At 42.0% G+C, this 19756-nt stretch overlaps 1 protein-coding gene across 1 annotated transcript; it reads right to left on the bottom strand.

Moving 5' to 3' along the window:
- Positions 1–3964: 3964 nt before the first annotated feature.
- On the bottom strand, positions 3965–19715 carry cnot6a (CCR4-NOT transcription complex, subunit 6a). The gene is made up of 12 exons (XM_069720006.1): positions 19636–19715; positions 18385–18506; positions 17764–17950; positions 17411–17496; positions 17209–17313; positions 16914–16982; positions 15597–15754; positions 11074–11228; positions 9031–9185; positions 8558–8791; positions 7468–7670; positions 3965–7282 (listed from the first exon to the last, which is right to left on the bottom strand). Exons 2-12 carry the CDS (start codon positions 18494–18496, stop codon positions 7067–7069), a joined length of 1680 nt encoding a protein of 559 aa, XP_069576107.1. The 5' UTR covers positions 18497–18506; positions 19636–19715; the 3' UTR covers positions 3965–7066.
- Positions 19716–19756: the final 41 nt, after the last annotated feature.

Below are 19756 nucleotides of genomic sequence, written 5' to 3' on the forward strand. Positions count from 1 at the left end.
AATTATTAAAAGATAATTCGCCAACTTTACTGTGGATGTAAACTCAGTATCTCTTAATACTTTATACATACTTACTTAATACATTTCTCTTAATTTCCCTGCTTTCCAAGTTGTGTTGGCGGGGCCTACGTATATACAAGAAAGCTTTGTGCACGAGGTTCTGACCCCAAAACACGCAAATCCCTCTTTGCCAAGTCTGTCCTCTTGTAGCACCCACTCAACTATAAAACAATAAGCACCAGAGACCATATTGTTCGCGGAGAGCAAAAGACAGGAAAAAATAAAAATAAATAAAAAATAAATATACGGCAACGTTAGCAGCTATTCTAAACATAAACAACACAACATGTTGAGAAAACGTGGCCGTGTTTCACCACCCCGCCCACTTTATTGGCTAAAGTTAGTTAAAATGGTGTCAAAAAAATAAATAAATAAAAATACTCACTCAGCGGTCGTCCGCCCTCTCGGCCCTGCTGGTTTTTTTAACAGTCTTTTCCAGTTTATTGTCAGTTATCCCGAAGGAGGTCTCCAAGCACCCCCCCCCCCCCCCCTGTCCAAGTGAGGAGAAAACCTCACGCACACTTTCACGTCCACGTCGAAATTCACTGTAGGCAAATGGTTTTGTTTGTGCAAACAATTTTGAGTGAAGGTACCACCAGGTGGCCGTTTCACAGTTTCCGATGTTCCCCGCCGGCCGTGCCCTCCTGCGCGGCTAAATGCAGCCCTGCAGCTTAAGGCCTCTCTCCTCTGCAACTCCTCCACCTGGACTGCGGCTTTAATAAATACGATTAAAACACTCTAATGTGCATCGTTGTCGATAAAAAAAAAAAAATCCTCTGCATTCATGTTTTGGGGGGGGGGGGGGGTATTTTCACAGTTAGAAAAGTAAACAGAACCGGGTTTTGTTTGTGAACGGCGGCGGCCTGTAGTTGTCCCAGCGCCCCACGACGTCACTGTACACGTCAAATCACCGCGCTAGTGCTTTTGCAGCCGCTTTCCAGCATTTCATGAGGAATTCATTGCCACAGTTGACTACACGCAGTTCACCATCAACATCCACACATCCGCATAAAAAGTGTCAAATTTTCCCTTCAATTTTTGGTAATTTTTCCAATTACTTCACAAACTGTTGGTTCCTGTTTTACACCATCAATGTTTATGTTGAATTCATTTACAATGCATTTTTTTTCCATTTGTTTAATATTGAGCATAAGGCGCCATACTGTTCCAAGAGTTAATGGACAACGTTTTTTGTTTTTGTTTTTTTTTGGTCAAGATTTATGCACAGTGGATAGTGAGGAGTCACCCCGCCTCTTTCAGATCGGGCATCGCAGATTCCGCTTCACTCCGTCAGTGGATGGATGACATGGGCGGGATCAGCGTTCAGTTTGTCCGGAGATGGTCCTTTGGCGCCACCATGCGCCCATAAATGGTAATACACAAACTGTCATCCGCAGCCTGTTTAGGGTATTAAATGTTAATGTTAAACTTTATTGATCCCCGATGGGAAATTCTCTATTAATTTCCCATTCTGAAGGAAAATGAAAGGTCAGGCTCAGCTACAAAACAGCACCCGTGGTTCTTATAATGGTTTAGTGTCTTACTAAAAGGACACTTCAGAGGGTGAGTGCACTTGCTGACACGGAGGCTTCTTCGTTTTGTACCCAACAGACAGAATTGTGTCACAGTCAGCCATGAGTATGCAGGTTTTCATTCAGAGCAAATACCCACTGATTTTCACAGAATTTAATGAAGCTGCCACAAGGCTTGGTTGGAACAAAAACCTGCAAACCTGCATACTCCTGGGCCTCATAATCCAGCCTCCGCCAGCTGTTTGACACACTCCGGCAACAACCGCCGCACAATGCTGCGGAATATAAATCCACACTATTGTTAAAACATGGCAGACAGGAGACACATAAGCCCTCTGAGCCCGTGATCGGCTGGCTTTCACAACGTGCTTCTCTGCATCTGATGAGGGCTCCGAACTAAGGAAAAAGAATAGAAAAATACACACAAAAATAACTTCCAATGATCACATCCATTGTGTCAAGGGGTTAATTGAAATGTGAGGAAGACTGGGAGGAAATAAAAAAGAGGAAGAAAAAGCAGGCAAGACAAGGAGAACAGATATAGAATTTATTTTCAATATCCATTGCAAAGAATAAGAGGTGACACAGCTTGAAACAGATAATACAGAATTTATTTTCAACCAGAAGTAGGAAAATACATAGGTAGGTGTAAAGGAAACGAGCAGAACCTGTAGTCAAAAAGAAAAAAAGAAAAGAATAAAACTAGTCCAAAGAGGATCGAGAGGACGGCTAAGGGGTACAACAGAAAGCATTGTTTACCATTCGGTTTCATTTTAAAACAGTATGTGTTGATTTGAAAACAGCTGCCTTGATTTCTCATCTGGGTTAATGGACATTCTACAACATTGTGCAAGTGTTTTGTTGTTATTCTTTTTTCTTTTTTTTGCTGGTATTTTATGAATGGTAAACAATAGTTGGTCCAGTGCATAAACACAGTGACACAGATCAATATATGTACTCAGCTGACTACAGATAGACAATCCTGATCATTGAACAACTACCACTAAATTGGCAGGGAGAAGGAGATGAGCAAATATACAAGATGGATGATAAAAAGGAAAACAACAAAAGGAAACGGAACATTCCGGGACGAAAGAAAAAAAATAAAAACAAAAACAAAAACAAAACAACAAACAACCAGTTTGAAAGATGAAAAGAGCTACATTTTCCAGATAAACTGTTTTTTAAAAATCTGAATGTGTCTGAATGTTTCTGGGTATTATTGCCAAGTTTTTTTTTTGTTGAAAAAACAGATGCATTTGAAATGAGTTGATGGGTTGAGAAACCAAACTCCCCAACAACAGCGACAAGTATGAATATGGGTGTTCATGTGATTGAAGGAAAAGGACAAAAGTACTTTGCTTTCCTTACAGCCCTACATTTTATGAAGACTTCGATTTGGATTTAAAAACTAAAGAAAAAAACAAAACAAAAAAAAAGTGACTGGTTGGTGCAAGAACTCGCTCTACAACAGAGAACTGAACTACAAGCAGCTTTGGTGTGCACCGTTACAAGAGATGCAGCCTGGGAAATCCCTCTACGCCTAACAAGCCAACTATGAAACACAACGCAACAGTGATAAAGTACAAAGTCAACAATGTGATCACTCACTGGAGCTTACGGGGGCCGCTATAACTCGGCTCTGATTTGACAGATTTTTCAGCCCGTGGCGTAACGAGCATGACGAAGAGAAGGAAAAGGGGTGTCAAGAACCAAAAAGATTTTAAGAGTCAAATCAGTGACTATCAACAGTAGCGAGCTACTTTAACAGATTTAAGCGCTGTGATGCACGACAACAGAATGACGTGGACTGGCAGTACTAAAAAAAAAATCATCACGGCCAGTCTAGCGGCGCATCGTTTGCTTGGTCTCACAAACACGTTTCACACCTGTCAAAACTGTGTTCTCTAGTACCGAACTGCAGCCACTAGTAAGACAGCTCTGCTGCCCTAACCTAGGCACTAGCACTCTCCAGCTAGTGCCATGCAACATCCAAAATAAAGCTGAGAAGTAAAAAAAACAACAACAAAAAACAACAATAGCGTAAGAACTGAATATCCCTGTGCTGAAAGTTTGAACTAATACCAATGATGCCGGTTCTTTTCTGCCGAGAAGCCATCGATCCTTCATCCTGCGAGGCATCAACAGGAACATCCGACTGCTCTACCTCTACTTCTACTTCTCTCTCTCAACCCATCAGGACAACGTATCGTCATGATTTCTACAGAGGATTTGGTTTGTGAGATGGGATGAGTAAATGGAGGAGGGGTGGGGGTGGGTGGGGGAAGAAATATTGAGTAAAAACAATGTAGCAAACATAACACCATCAGAGAATTCATGATTTACACATCAACAACACAATTCAATATCTTTTTAGAAAGGAAACATGAGATACATCTTTTATTCACACTTTACAAAAAAAAGCTACCCTTTAAATCTACTACAATACTAATGCCATTAAGGAAAGAAAAAAAAAAAAATCAAAACGGGACACATTGGTTTCCACTGGGGAAAAAAATAATAAAAAAAAAGTTTAAAAAAAAATAAAGCATGTTGGGGGCAAAAAAAAAAAAAAAATGGGACAAGAGACCTTGATCTTAATTTAATCTTCCTATTTACTTGCTTCCCTCTGGCTTTAAAAATGTCATTTCAACACGTACATTAAAGTAATGAGATCTTTACTCGGTAATATGGGACAGAGATTGAGGGGAGCTGCGTCTGAATCTACTAAGTGCTCGTCATCCGTGTAAAAGCATTGACTGTTGAAGGAATCGTCTCACCGCTGACGTATTTCACTTGTTTGTTTGGGAGGCGACAAATTTGATTTTGCTAGCCTGGCCTTCAGAGAGAAATAGCTAAAACTCACTGATCCCTTGTTCATCCAAAAGCAGAGAAAAGTGGGCCTTCCACCCTTTCCAATACAGAGGCAGGGGGGTCCACAAATGGCACTATAGCTGCAGTGACAAGGGTAGGAAACCTATACAAAGTGGTTGAGCAAAGGGGATTTTAAAAAGACACAGCTTGAGTAATATAGTGGGTTGGTAAAGTCTGAGGCTGGGCGGTTTGGGGGCGGGAGGTATTAAGTGTGACGGACAGGCTTAGGGAGATTTAAAATTCATGGCCAGGGAGGGAGCTGTGGGCCGGGGTATTTCTGGGGCCTGGGCGTGGAGCTGTGCTAAGGTACAAAGAGGGAGCAACACAATCAACAGAGTGGATTTATAAAGATAAGACTCCCTACTCGTGGTCCTTAAAGAGAGGAGAGAGGGTCGGTGGCGAAAGCATACCTGATTACTAGAGAGCTCAATGAATAGGAAGGATATACACATCATCAGAACATTGTCACAGCTCATAAAAAAGGAAATAAACATTAACAAAAACCAAAAAAAAAAAAAAAAAAAAGGACATAAAATCTTCACAATTGTCTCAACAGTATTTAAAAATAAAAGGAGAAAAGGTTGTTCAGGCGTTCGTCGTGTGTAAATAGTGCAAGACAACGTCAACTGCTACAGTGAGGCACGATATACATGTGGGATTTATATAGGTTGTGTCAGTCACACATCACTACTGAGGGGGATACATAGATGAACAGATGTGACTCATCCACGCGTGTCCATGGGTCAGAACTGATGGCAGCGATGTGGATCAATGGCTTTGTTAATGGGTGAGAAGCAACAGGCGGAGTTTACTCAGTGTCTATTTACATCGCAGCAATATGCCGGCAAATCAAACCAACGGCAGAGAGAGGGGAGGAAGAAAAAAAAAAAAAAAACATTTACCGATACACTAATTACAGTTAATTTCTAGGGAGTGCAAAGTAGTGAAAGCGAACGCCTTGAACAACCTCTTCTTACGTCTTTTGTACAAGCTGGTAATATCAATTCATCTTAACATTAACTGGATAAAAATTTAGCCATAGTTTACAATACAATCTTTTTTTTTCTTCTCAAATCTGATCATAATTTACTCTTCGTACAAAAAACGCCAGAAAACAGGTCTTTTGTGGTTCATATACAATCATGTAAAGACTGAGTCTAGATTTCTATTCTGTACAAACACTTGTGAAAAAAACCACTGCTTTTGTGTATGGAATTTATGGCTGGGGAAAGTCACTACTGGCCTCGGAGACAGTGCTACAGATCTGCCTGTATATTACCTTTGTGTGTGTGTGTGTGTGTGTGTGTGTGTGTGTGTGTGTGTGTGTGTGTGTGTGTGTGTGTGTGTGTGTGTATATGCGTGTGTAAGCTTGCATGTGTAGAGTTGGATGGCAACTCCCGACAGTGAGAGGAATGCTGGTTTTATTCCTGTGTATCAGCCATTACTCGCTCTCTCTGCCTAAAAGCAATCAAGACAAAAGAAAAGATTTGTGATAGCCCCCCCTCCCCCTCCTCCCGTCGCCTTGCCCATCAGCCCAAATCCTTCGACCCTTGCTTGAAGGAGAAAAAAAAAAAAAAAAAAAAAAAAAAGGTGATACGTGGGCCACGTGAGCTCCTAAGCACAAGACACACCTAGCTACTATACAAGCTGGGGTGAAACAGTCTGCAAATAGGATGGTAGCTGCTCTCAGTATTCTCACACCACCGTTCCTGGACAACACTACACACTGCCCCGTGTGGAATCAGGCAAATGTAGGCTGGGGCTTCTGGTTCTCCGGGCATCTGCAGGTTTGGTAGCTAATGCAACAGGGCTGGGGTCAGAGGTGTAGACTTATCTTGTAGCACCACGGAAGGCCATGACCACACTAAAAGGCCTCAGCACCACAGAATAACAGCAGGACATCTCGCCTCATACAAGCTGCGCTACATCCACCTCCGGGGATGCTGAACTACCAGCAAAAAGCTGCCTCTAACCCAACCACATCTGACTTGACAAATGCGCGTGCCATAGAAAGACTGAGGAAGTACGCTGGCTGCCCAAAGTACAGGGGAGAACGTGCACGAGCCAATGATGGAGGTCTGAGACTGACGAGTCTGCTGTCTTTGCTGGTTTCAGATTTATACAGGACAGACAGACAGGCAGACCATCCTCTGTGGAGCTTTTCAGGTTAATGTCACCCCCCTCAGCCCCTTTGAAGTTTCCCCTTGCTCTGAAACCAAACAGTGCCCGATGTGATGAATCTGAATGAGCTACCATCCCCTCTAGTTTGAAAGACAAAAGCAAAGTGGGTGGGGGTAGGTGGATTTGAGAGGGAAAGGAAGTCCAAAACACAAAATATGATACACGAAGGGGACTGAATCGAGCAGTTAAAAAAAGAACATAAAAATAAACAGAGAAAGAAAAAAGAAAAATATAGAATATCTATAACATTATACGAAATCCCTGTCAGCCAGACCTCACTGTACGAATATTTTACAGGTTGTGTTTTCTTGTCTTCCTCCTCCAGTGTGGTGGAGGGAAGAGCTGGTAATGGGAGGGAGGAGGGTTGAGGGAGAGAGGCCGCAGGTTGCAGCTCCCCCTGGTGGTGCGGCAGGGTATCACTACCTTCGCGCAGGCAGATGGAGCCCATTGACCTGCGGGGGCATGTTAGGCAGGAGCAACTCCAGCTGAGCAAAGAGGGAGAAGTGGTCAGAGGGGATGTGGGGGTGTGGGCAGCCGCTGACATTGTTCTCTACAAGCCAGTGGGGGTCCAGAGGGCCCAAGATACCCAGCACGTTCAGGTGAGGCTTGGAGTAGAAAATATAGTCGATGACACCCTGAGGAGACAAAGAGAGAAGTGACCGCAGCTACATTTTGCAAGAGAGACTGACTTAATAATGTACACTATCAAATTCCTTATGCTTGAGAATTTCAACTTGTGTAGGTGTGGATATTCTATTTGTATAAAAACAAACAACAAAAACAAAAAAACATAAAATCTTTGCGCCATCTGTACAATTACCTTGAAGTCAAAGGTGTAGTTGGTGTAAGGCATCAGGCCGTTCTCGTAGGAGCTCTTCAGCTTGAAGCCGTGGGTGATCCTGCCATTGGACGTGCTGTTCTTGCCGTTGCAGTTGAATTTGGTCAGACTGTCGCTATAACGAAGCTCCTTGAAATCCTTGTGGGTGCAGTCCACTCCGCCAGTACTCAGGTATTCCACGACACCTGCACAGACACACGATGTTGCCATTATCAGAATAAGTTGGGTTTTTTTGTTTTTTTTAAAGGCATGGTCCCATGAAATCAAAGCTGGTCTGTTTCTACTGGTATTAAAGAAAACAATAAGTTGAAAGTCTTAAGGTGGACATTTTGGTTACTGTAGTTAACCAGTAATTCAATCACCACTACATCACAAAATTAAAATCTTTTTTAACTTGGTGATGGAGAAAACAGAAACACATTATCTTGTTTTATCAACAGAATAACATGAGAAATAAGGGGTGTTAAAGGACACAGACAGACAGACAAACAAACAAACAAAACAGTGTCTCCTGTGATGCTTTTGGACGTGAATTGTGTTCCAGTCCTTCCCACAATGTGTTTGTATCTCTCGTTGTCCATGCAACCATTGCTCTCATGCAACGGCCTTTTTAAATTTGGTACATTCACACGTCAATCTTTTCTCATATTTAATTTTTGCTTTTTATTTTGCCAAAGAAATTGCTATCACTTTCTGCATAGAAAGAGCAGCCGTGGCAATATATCAGTTCTTACAGTTTCTTTTCTCCCATTCATAGTCACGGGTAACACCTCCTGAAACACTTCAATATTTTATCAAGAAACAACTTCCCCACTACTAAAGTCACTATTTGTCAGAACATTGCCATTGTTACGATATAAAAAATTATACCAAATGTTATTGTGATGATACAGCATACTTCTACCTCTTGTCACAACAAATCAATCGTTATCAAGTCTGCATGGTCACAATATATTGAATGCACATGGCTGTCCACACAGAGCCTGAGCATAGGCCCTCCAATGACAGAATTTAAGCCAAGCGTACCCGCGGAAATGGAAAGTAAGCTACCAGCTTTAGTCTCGCTTCTTACCGGAGTCAGGCAAGGAGTTGAGGTCAGCGCACAGCACCAGTGGAATGGCATTGGTCTCACCAGAGACGGAGGACAACTTGAGGCTGCGTGTGGCCTTGTCCACTATGTTCTTCACCTCTGACAGGAACATCATGGTCTGGACCAGCTTGACGTCAGAGTACTCTGGGTCCCAGTGCATGTGGGCATTGGCTACCAGGAGCAGCTGCTTCTCCATACCATGGAGTGACTTTCCAGCTAAAAAGGAGGGCAAAAAGATTTAACTGGGAGAAACGATCCAAGAATATTTAAGATATACGAAATACACTGCCATAAGATCAATTATTTATGCACCATAAACATTTGTAACACCATCTCCAATCCCAAATCCATCTTCTCTTGAGTTTCAGACAAAAGGCCATTCAGGATTAGCAAATCTAGAGATGCAAGGCACCCAAATAAAAAGTCCCAAAGATCAGAATGCACCGTCCACTCACAGGAGAGCTCCATCATCTCTTTGCGGACCTCAAGCAGTACAGCTACCCCAATGTTGTCCTTTGTCATCACCCTGTTCAGCATAGCCTCCGAGCCCTCGGAGTTCGCCATGGCCAGCTGGTTGAACTCCACTGTGTGCTTCTGCACTGCGCTGAACCTGAAGAGAAAAAGGAAATGACAAGGGAAAAGAGCACTTAAAACCAGTTTTGCGAGGAGTAGGTTGAAATGAATAAAACAACACAAGTACATAATTTATGACATGCTGTAAATAGATGGAGTTAAGCACCTCTGCATGGCAAATCAAAACATTATCTCAACTTATAGTGGTGCAGGCGCCGAATTATTGCAGCCGTGTTCCACAATAGCTCTTGTATGATAACATTTTGATTGTTTTTTTTTTTTCTTCTTTCTTTATCTAATTTATACATAAATGACTCAGTTTGCAGAATAGCATTGTGCCAAAGCACCAAGATAATTACAGACTGTATTAAATTTGGTTACTTTAGTAAAACGTTTCTAAATATCAGTGCAATTTGGACATTGTGCAACCTAATGGTTTAAATAAAGATACAGTGAACAAATGAGAATTTGTGCTACTTGTCCACTCAACTTAATTCATCAAACATTTGTGCTAGCAGCTTAATGGGTTTCAAAACGTTAAAAACATGCTCTTTAACCCAGGTGAAATAATAGTCATGACAATGTCATCAGGATACAGGAGCTTTAAAAAAAAAAAAAAAGGCTTCAGCCTCAGACTAAAACCATGTTAGCCACTAGAAACAGTAGGCATAACTACCATTAGCAAAACACTACTATCAGTCTGAGAGGCGCTTAGACAGCGATACCATCGATGTACTCATCATGGCGTCATCGAAAAGGATGAGGGCAACAATAAAAAAACCTTTTAACACACGTTCTCACTTGTAGGTTTATCAGACCGGTGAGGTGGGTCAAACCCTCATATTCCAATGATCGCGCCGCGATTTTGTCCCGTCCTCTGCGCGGCTTCATATTCCACCGGCGGCGTGTCAGACTCGGAGCGTTTTATCTTACTTCCTCATTTGGTCACGTTTCCTCCACGTCTGTCCTTCTATCGTGGGTAAACGTCATTAAACGGTTTCTTATTTGTCCGTTTTGTGGTTATTGTTGTCATTTTCTACTTTGTGCTGCAGCTTACAGACAAATTTGACACATCCTGCTTTAGTCATTAAAAACAATAATCCTCCGATTTATTGGGCAACTACTTCACCTACTGCGTGTCTAGCAGGAGGAGGACGCATTTCTTGTCCAAATTAGGACTGCACGGGTACACGGTGTGATGCAGTACATTTTTTTACAACCTGGAGTTTGCACGTGGGTATTGTATTTAAAAAAAAAAAAAAAAAAAAAAATGTTCCCCAGAGTTTTATTTTGTTTTCCCTACAAACTTCCCGCCCGGCCGATCTGTATTAATCTAAATTGCCGCGGTCTCCGAGCGTCTTCCGTCAGAAACAGACTCGCTGCCCGTCTTCAGCGGAGCAGCGCGGCGAGCCGCTTCTTGAGCGCTGGCGAGACGAACCGCGGCGCAGCCGATGGGACACGAAGCCCGAACTTTAAATGACGGCTGTTCACTGCGGCGGCGGAGACGGAACGCGACGGACACCGAGCCAGTGGAAAAACAGCCTTAAGGGGTCGAAGCGCCAGAAAACTCAAACATGGCATAGGTCACAGTTTCTTAGTATTACAGATTGAACTTGCAGTAATTCTTTCTCAGAATTACTGACTGATGACAAGTGAATAAGGAGTAATAATGCTCCTACATCAAATGGATTATTCAGCAGAGTTCAGGTGATATGTGCAGTTTCAGTGCTTGCTTTGATAAAAATGGGACTTCAACTCATTGACCGTGATTCTGGCAATTATTCACAAAATCTTAAATTGCTTGTTTGATTGTAAAGAAGACCCCCCCCCCCCAAAAAAAAAAAAAAAAAAAAAAAACAACAACAACAAATAAGTCCAAGAAATATAGGCCAGAGTAGAAAAACTTCAAAAGTGCAGGTACATACTTTTCTGTCTTGTAGAAAACTGCACATCCATCCACGTGTTTTCGGTCCGACTCTGACATAGTTCTGGCTCGTGACTTTGGACTGAAGAACCCTTCGTATCCTTGCTCTTTTAGCTCAGGCAAGAAGAAGCTGTAGTACTGCTCTGTCTCAACTTCCTGTAATCGACAAAACAAAAAACACGTGCCAGGGGGAGCGATGGGAAATGTTGACGGTACATTAAAGTACAACAGACACCCTCCTCCAAAAAAACATTTAATTAAAAAAAAAAATTAAACAAATGGGGAGGGTAACAGATGGCGTAAGATACTGTTCCACTGAAATGACATAAACTATATGCACAAGTTCAAACAAGAACTTGTTTTATTGCTGTATGAAGAAATTGGCAGATAAGACGAGAGATCATGATTAAATGAACCCTTTCTCCTTCAGGAATGGATACATGTAAAATAAAATACTGTTATATAGTTTTACATTTCAAAAAATGTACTACCATCATTTTTCCTGATATACAGACAAATACAAAGGCACAATAAAACAAATAATCAAAAAACAGACCAACTCAGACGCCAGCACCTTCTCCCTACACATCAGAAAGTAATCAAAATATGCTCAAAGTTATGGGTTTTTCAGGGCCGGTGAGGCAAATCACCAGACAGCCATCAGTTATTTCACTGTTAAAAATGAAAAATATTCTTTTGAAAACACTTCCGGTGAAGCAAATTCTCAATTCTGTGGTACATGGGGCACAAAGTTGGATTAATATTTAATTTCAAGCTGTGTTGTTAGTTAATTTTAGGCATGCAGGCTCACTGGATGATTTGGCAAAAGTAATAATGTCTACTTTAAAAGATGGACCACCACCGTAGTGCAATGATCTGCAATATAAGCAACACAGAGTCAGTCAAAATGTTACAGTTTATACGACTATCGTCTCGTCTTAAAAGTAAAAAAAAAAAAAGAAGAAGGCATTACTGCCAGGTGGAGTTAAAACACGTGTAGCACTGCGAGATAAGTTGCTGCGATACAAACAGCACAGAATATGCAAAGACAACAGCCGTCTGAAACTGCTTGAAAATATGAGATGCAGTGCAAACTCTGCCAAGTCAAGCCAGCATATCATAACTCTTAACACAGAGCAAAGCACTGATCACAGTCCATCTACCAGATCAACTGTCAATGGCTTGCTTTGCCACCGGACAAAGTCAATGTAAATGTCAGCTGTTCAGAAGATAAAGACACGCTTCACATCAGATTTGTCGATGGTTTCAAAGTTTGATGACATTTGTTGAGGCCGAGTTTGCGGCATTAATGAGTCTCTCTGTTAGTGTGTGTGTGTGTGTGTGTGTGTGTGTGTGTGTGTGTGTGTGTGTGTGTGTGTGTGTGTGTGTGTGTGTGTGTGTGTGTGTGTGTGTGTGTCATTCGGGAGTAGGGTGTCTTTAAAGAATGGATTAATAATTTCAAGTTAATATCAAACACTACTTCGTCTTAAAATGCCCATCCCCAGTCGAGTCAACGTCCCCCATCTCCGATCAAGACCAGCACACAGCCGATTCCCGGAGTTTCTCTTCCACAACTTATAAAACTGTCCTGAACAAGGCCGAACATTGCTGGAAGCTGTTAGTGTAGCATAACACTCACCACCGTGTGCTTATAGAATTAGCCTGTTTAGCAAAAAAAAAAAAAGGGCAATACAATTTTACAAGGGGAAAGCTTTAAAGCTGCCAATGCTGACATTCACTAAACATCCTAATGTTATCTAGCACCATGACTACATCCATCCTCATGTTATCTAGCACCATGACTACATCCATCCTCATGTTATCTAGCACCATGACTACATCCATCCTCATGTTATCTAGCACCATGACTACATCCATCCTCATGTTATCTAGCACCATGACTACATCCATCCTCATGTTATCTAGCACCATGACTACATCCATCCTAATGTTATCTAGCACCATGACTACATCCATCCTAGTGTTATCTAGCACCATGACTACATCCATCCTCATGTTATCTAGCACCATGACTACATCCATCCTCATGTTATCTAGCACCATGACTACATCCATCCTCATGATATCCAGCACCATGACTACATCCATCCTCATGTTATCTAGCACCATGACTACATCCATCCTCATGTTATCTAGCACCATGACTACATCCATCCTCATGTTATCTAGCACCATGACTACATCCATCCTAGTGTTATCTAGCACCATGACTACATCCATCCTCATGTTATCTAGCACCATGACTACATCCATCCTCATGTTATCTAGCACCATGACTACATCCATCCTCATGTTATCTAGCACCATGACTACATCCATCCTCATGATATCCAGCACCATGACTACATCCATCCTCATGTTATCTAGCACCATGACTACATCCATCCTCATGTTATCTAGCACCATGACTACATCCATCCTCATGTTATCTAGCACCATGACTACATCCATCCTCATGTTATCTAGCACCATGACTACATCCATCCCAATGTTATCTAGCACCATGACTACATCCATCCTCATGTTATCTAGCACCATGACTACATCCATCCTCATGTTATCTAGCACCATGACTACATCCATCCTCATGTTATCTAGCACCATGACTACATCCATCCTCATGTTATCTAGCACCATGACTACATCCATCCTCATGTTATCTAGCACCATGACTACATCCATCCCAATGTTATCTAGCACCATGACTACATCCATCCCAATGTTATCTATGTTATCTAGCACCATGACTACATCCATCCTCATGTTATCTAGCACCATGACTACATCCATCCTCATGTTATCTAGCACCATGACTACATCCATCCTCATGTTATCTAGCACCATGACTACATCCATCCTCATGTTATCTAGCACCATGACTACATCCATCCTCATGTTATCTAGCACCATGACTACATCCATCCTCATGTTATCTAGCACCATGACTACATCCATCCTCATGTTATCTAGCACCATGACTACATCCATCCTCATGTTATCTAGCACCATGACTACATCCATCCTCATGTTATCTAGCACCATGACTACATCCATCCTCATGTTATAGCACCATGAGCACCATGACTATGACTACATCCACATCCATCCATCCCAATGTTATCTAGCACCATGACTACATCCATCCCATCCCAATGTTATCTAGCACCATGACTACATCCATCCTCATGTTATCTAGCACCATGACTACATCCATCCCAATGTTATCTAGCACCATGACTACATCCATCCTAGTGTTATCTAGCACCATGACTACATCCATCCTCATGTTATCTAGCACCATGACTACATCCATCCTAGTGTTATCTAGCACCATGACTACATCCATCCCAATGTTATCTAGCACCATGACTACATCCATCCTCATGTTATCGAGCACCATGACTACATCCATCCTAATGTTATCTAGCACCATGACTACATCCATCCTAATGTTATCTAGCACCATGACTACATCCATCAACTATAACGAGTAGAAACACGACTCAAACTGGTAACCAGTCTGCTAAATATTAATTGGTACTGTAGCATTAGCACTAAAGTTACACAAAAACACCACTCAAAAAAAACGTGAATGATAGAAATAGCAGTCTTTCAGGGCAACAATAAGCATTATGCTTGAAACTGGGCTTAGACATAACAGACCAAATTGAAAGTCACTACTTTTGCCTCCCCTGGAAGAAATCCGCTGTCATTTTTGCCATTTATTTTCCTGAAAAATCTCTTCCTGGCTTCTCTTTCCTGCCAGAGAACTAATGCTACACCACAAAATCAGTTCAGGCTTTTTTAGTGAAGCAATATAATATTATATTAGCTCATACAAAACGTAACATAATGTTTGTGACTTTTTCTCCTTTTACTGAAAAAAAACACACAAAAAAACAGCTTCTTGTCTCAGCGATGGATCGCTGCGTTCCTTTTTCCCCTCGTCTCTCCCACAAATATGGAGCACAGTCTTGACTGTATTTAGTTGTGGCGTCCAACCAATCCAACAATGCGGTGAGCAGTACATTAAACTACAGGCAGTGTCCTTTCAGAAAGAGGCAGCTGCATCTAAAAAGAACACACTTTTTAATTTAAATCAGCAGTCACAGCAGACAAAGTTCTGATTTTGATAATTGGACAAATGATCAATATTAAAGAAGATCCTGATTGTTCAGGCTGATAATCAGTTTACCCCCAACGACAATTACGTACTAATATAAATTTCAAGGAATTCTGACCAATTCCAACAAAATGAGAAAAATGTCACGGCAGTTTAGAGTCAACACTGAACATAGTGCCTCACAAAGGGAGCATTTATTGCAGCGTTATTGGATTATTGGAGTTCATCAGGTGCTGCTTTCGGATTACTGACTTGATGTGGGGCTGATAACATCCTGCTACCACCCACAAACCCCCTTCTCCCCCCAATTTGTTGGATTTGCACTATCATTTAAAATGAAATAATTTGTAAACCTGAACACACCCTTTATCATCTCTCACCTGCAAACTGATGATGTCTGCATTGCAGCCCAGGATCTCCTGAATGATGGATTTCTTCCTGTACTCCCAGTTTAGAGCCCAAGAGGGGCAGTAGCCATATAGCTGTCGTGTGGCGTACTTATCACACAGCACATTGTAGCACATCACAGAAAACAGTGCTGAGGGGAGAAACAGACAAAACAAGTGCAAAAGAAGCTGATGAATTTTGGTTTCCACAAATATGTTTAAAAAATGCTTAAGGTGGAGCATGGAGCGTTTCATGATTACTTTGTATTTTAATGCAAGCCTTAAAATTAAGATAACTAAAATACAACTCAAACTCTGTGCCGTCTGTTTCCTGTCTATACATAGACAAATTGACTATCACGATGGTGCAATCCTTTGCAAATATAAGCAACACGGAGTCAGTCAAAAGGTTACAGCCACTCCAAACAGGGCCAACCACCATTAGTATATTCCCAAACCATGGGAAAAACCTGGAATACTGTGATTTGCATAAAATGTATGATGCTTTGACAAAACAAAAGGAAACAAAAGAATAAACAACAACTGATAAGTTAGTTTTGCTACAATTTAGCCTTAGGGGTCAGAAGTTTTTATCTGTTCAGCTTGGTATTTTTTTTTAATTTTTTTTTTTTAAACAACAAGAGATAAACGTGGCTGACAGTAATTTTATGGGCACAAGCTGGATCCACATTTAGCCACACCAAACCCTGATGTCATGCAATTCAGCTTCAGTAGAAGGTAGCCGTGTTGAGCGGTGCTGCTGTGGTCCTGCTCGGTAGCACAGCTGACCATGGCCCACCCCTGCAAGTCTCCTCTTTTGTCCTCAGCAGCTTATGCTGGAGACTGGAGAGAAATCGCTGTATACTCTCCGAGTTCAGCTCTCAGGACTTTTGGAACTTCTACCGGACAGACGCTCTGTGGTTTTTCTTTATGTCCGTGTCCCTGCTTGTCTGCCTACGAATCGCTTTCAGCCACATCAGAGCTACTTTAAGTTACTGCTGATGGAAACTGAGCCTTTTCTTCTGTTGCTGCCGTCACACTAAAAGCTTTCCACCAGTTAATCGACAGAGAGCTTTTATTGTGAGAAGTTAAATTGAAAAATAATATGTTTATCAGAAATGGCAGTACTTCATGAGCCGTTCAGGTAAACAATATTACCTTTCTGTGTGGTGCAGTGGAAAAGCATTTGCATCGAGCCAGCGTGGTTCAACTGATCATGACTGCACACAGCACAAAGCGACTAACCACACCAAAAAAAAAACTTTATGAGCATCAAAGTTCAAAGTTCAAAGTCCGGTTTTGTGTCCTTACCTGAGGGCCGTGTTCGGTCTGGTTCCTGGAGTGAGATCCATGACCGGGCTGGAGGCTGCTCTGTTGGTACTAAGCAGAGGGAAAAGGGTTCAATATGGGAGCCAACGTGAATACAGGCGTCTTGATGCAGACTTAAAAAAAAAGAAAAAAAGAAACGGCACACAAATTGTTGGATTCACAGTGTCCCCATTTATACGTACTGATTAGCCTATCTCTTGGTAAAATAAAAGCAACACTATAGCAATAAACAATTCCAATTCCAATCTCATAACAGCGAGAGAGGGGGAAGACTCACTGCGCTTGATAGCCCCCGCCAGATTGTCTAACAAGTAGCTGAGCAGTCTCCGCGTGCCATCAGGTTCCTGGTAGAGGCTCATAATTTCTTGTGCAAGTGGGTTTCCTGGTGAAAGAAAAGCAAATCGGGCTGAATCATCGCTAAGAAAACAGTGGGATTTCAAGGCGGAAATGGCGACAAAACGCATTGACAAGCCACTCACCTTTCAACCCCAGTGTTTGTAACTGAAACAGTTTCCCCAATTCAAATGGCAGAACCCGCAACTGGTTGTTATTTAAAAGCAGTTCCCTGTGGAGGACAGATGGGAATTGGATCATTAGACACCAGCCCTCCTAAGAAACAACCATCTTTAGCCACCTTCAAAAACATTATTTACCACATTGCTTCTATCAAGATTGTAAGCCACCTTGCCAACTTTAGAATTATTGTTAATGTGGCCTTCAACATTAAATTGAAACGGAGGGAGCTATGATTAAATGTAAAGTCCCAAGTGACCCGTGATAGCAACGGCTGTGCCCGGACTTTGAGGTAAATGTATAATCTGAAATCACTCACCTGAGAGACACCATGTTGCCGAGCTCTGCCGGCAGGCTCCTGATCTTATTGGATGAGAGATCCAGGTACACCAGGTTGTGTAGTTTGGCAATGTCTGGCGGGATGCGTGACAGAGAGTTGTCACCGAGGTGCAGGGCAGTGAGGTGGGTGAGAGACCACAGTGCTGTGCTGAGACTCCTTACTCGGCCTGCAGTGACATGAGAAAAAAAGAAATCCCAGGATCCAGCTGCCCTTGCGCCAAAAGAAGAACCTGGAAATAACTTGTTTCCCACTAGTCAATATGTGCGAGCTGATTTCACAATGATTCAAATGATGCTTGAGCGCAATTACAAGGCTGCAATAAATTCCCCAATAAACTAACTAGACAAACTAAATAATGTTATGCTGGTGCCTGCCAATGTAGCAACTCCAGTTTAAAAAAAAAAAAAACTATTTTACAGTCAGAACCCACTTTGGGACTAAAGCATAAATGACGTGTCTTGAACAGTGAAGACACAGTAATCATCTGCACCCAATTGTGTCGGGATATAAAATATTACATTTTAATAATCAGGGAAAAAAAAAAAAACAGTCTTTTAGGCTTTACCTACAAATGCAGGGAAAACTCTTGACAATACTCACCACTGATTTCCAGCTCAGCCCAGTATGACTTCTTCCCGTTGGCTGCCTCCTCGCTCGACATAATTGTATACATCCGCCTGGGATCCGGCGGGTCATATTTTTCCTTGGGCATTCCTATAACACTACAGAGAACATCTGGATTTTAAATGTCGTTCAAAAAACACAGTAAACCTTCTCCCGATGTCATCAATTGCAGATCAATTCAGTAAGTTTTGGCCTGAAAGCAACGCTGAAATCTCCCGAAATCACTCACGAGGTGATGCCATCAAGTCCACATCTGCAGTGGCAATTTTAAACGAACTCAATTGTCAAACGTCGGCAAGAAAGATTAAAGTTGGTCTTTGACAAATCAAGGAGGAGTAAGTTTAGTGATTCAAGTTAAGTTTCTCCAGCAGGACACTTTTACATGTTAGCAGCTTCCTGTGATTTGTGATTTCATTGACGTTACATAAGTTAAAAACGTAAAAAAAACAAAAAAACTGCAAGTGCATTAGTTTCCATAATAAACTACAAAACGAGGCTTTTAACAACGCGCGAAGATTTTAAATTTGCGCGATGAGGAAATTGCATTTCAAAACTTGGTAATAAAAAAAAACAAGCTCGATGTTTCTCCTCGCTAACCGATTAGCCTAGCTTAACCTGAACAGACAGCTATCGAGCTACACATGACATCCGCTGGGTAACTGACGCTAGCTCGCTTGCTAACAAGCAAAAATGGGAGAAAAAAAACAAAACAAAACAAAAAAAAAACCACACGTGAAGTTGGTGAAAATGCCCGAAGGAGAGGGAAGCGCGCACGTTGTGCCAAATCCCATTAAAAAGACACCAGACTATCGTTGTTTACATAATAGCAAAGCGGAGAGTTGCGCATAAACACCAGGCCGCGGAACAACGCATGAAGTTAGCCGCTGCTAATCTCGCCTCCCACCAGCAGGAATCACCGTCGCCGACATAAAACACGAGAAGCAGCCGAGCGGCGCAAAAAAGACGAGCTCGCAGGGCCAAATTTGCGAGCTCTTTTTTTTTTTGTGTTTTTTTTAGCTTTAGCTTTAGCTCGCGTTAGCTCCGAAAGCTAACAGAGCCTGAATTCTTCGGAGCTTCACCGACTTCCTCTTGAAATAAAAGTCCTGCTTCGAAGAAAACGACGGCAGCGCCGCAACCATCCACGAAACAAAAACCAAAGCACGGCGGCGAAAGAAGCGGGAAGTTCATCTGATAGAAAGGAGTCCGCTTTTCTTCTTTTTTTTTTACCTGCAAAGAGCATACCAAATCGCGAGGACCGCTGCGTGCTCTCTTTTGTTTTCTAGCTCCCTCTCAGCTCTTTCCGCTGCTGTATCATGGCGACTGTGAGGGCTTTTTTTTTTTTTCTTTT

The sequence above is a fragment of the Brachyistius frenatus genome, unplaced genomic scaffold (genome assembly GCF_029030835.1).
Source record: "Brachyistius frenatus isolate BFR_SWC_R1_liver_20210118 unplaced genomic scaffold, ASM2903083v1 Contig_229, whole genome shotgun sequence".
In the NCBI taxonomy this organism is placed as follows: Eukaryota; Metazoa; Chordata; class Actinopteri; family Embiotocidae; genus Brachyistius; species Brachyistius frenatus.

Bases quoted from the DNA above. Each gene is read 5' to 3' on its own strand.
- cnot6a (XM_069720006.1), bottom strand. From the start codon at position 18,496: ATGCCCAAGGAAAAATATGACCCGCCGGATCCCAGGCGGATGTATACA. The intron at 17,497-17,763 runs GTGAGTGATTTC...TGTCCTCCACAG, and splicing joins GGCAACATGGTGTCTCTCAG to GGAACTGCTTTTAAATAACA. The intron at 16,983-17,208 runs GTGAGTCTTCCC...CCCTCTGCTTAG, and splicing joins GGCGGGGGCTATCAAGCGCA to TACCAACAGAGCAGCCTCCA.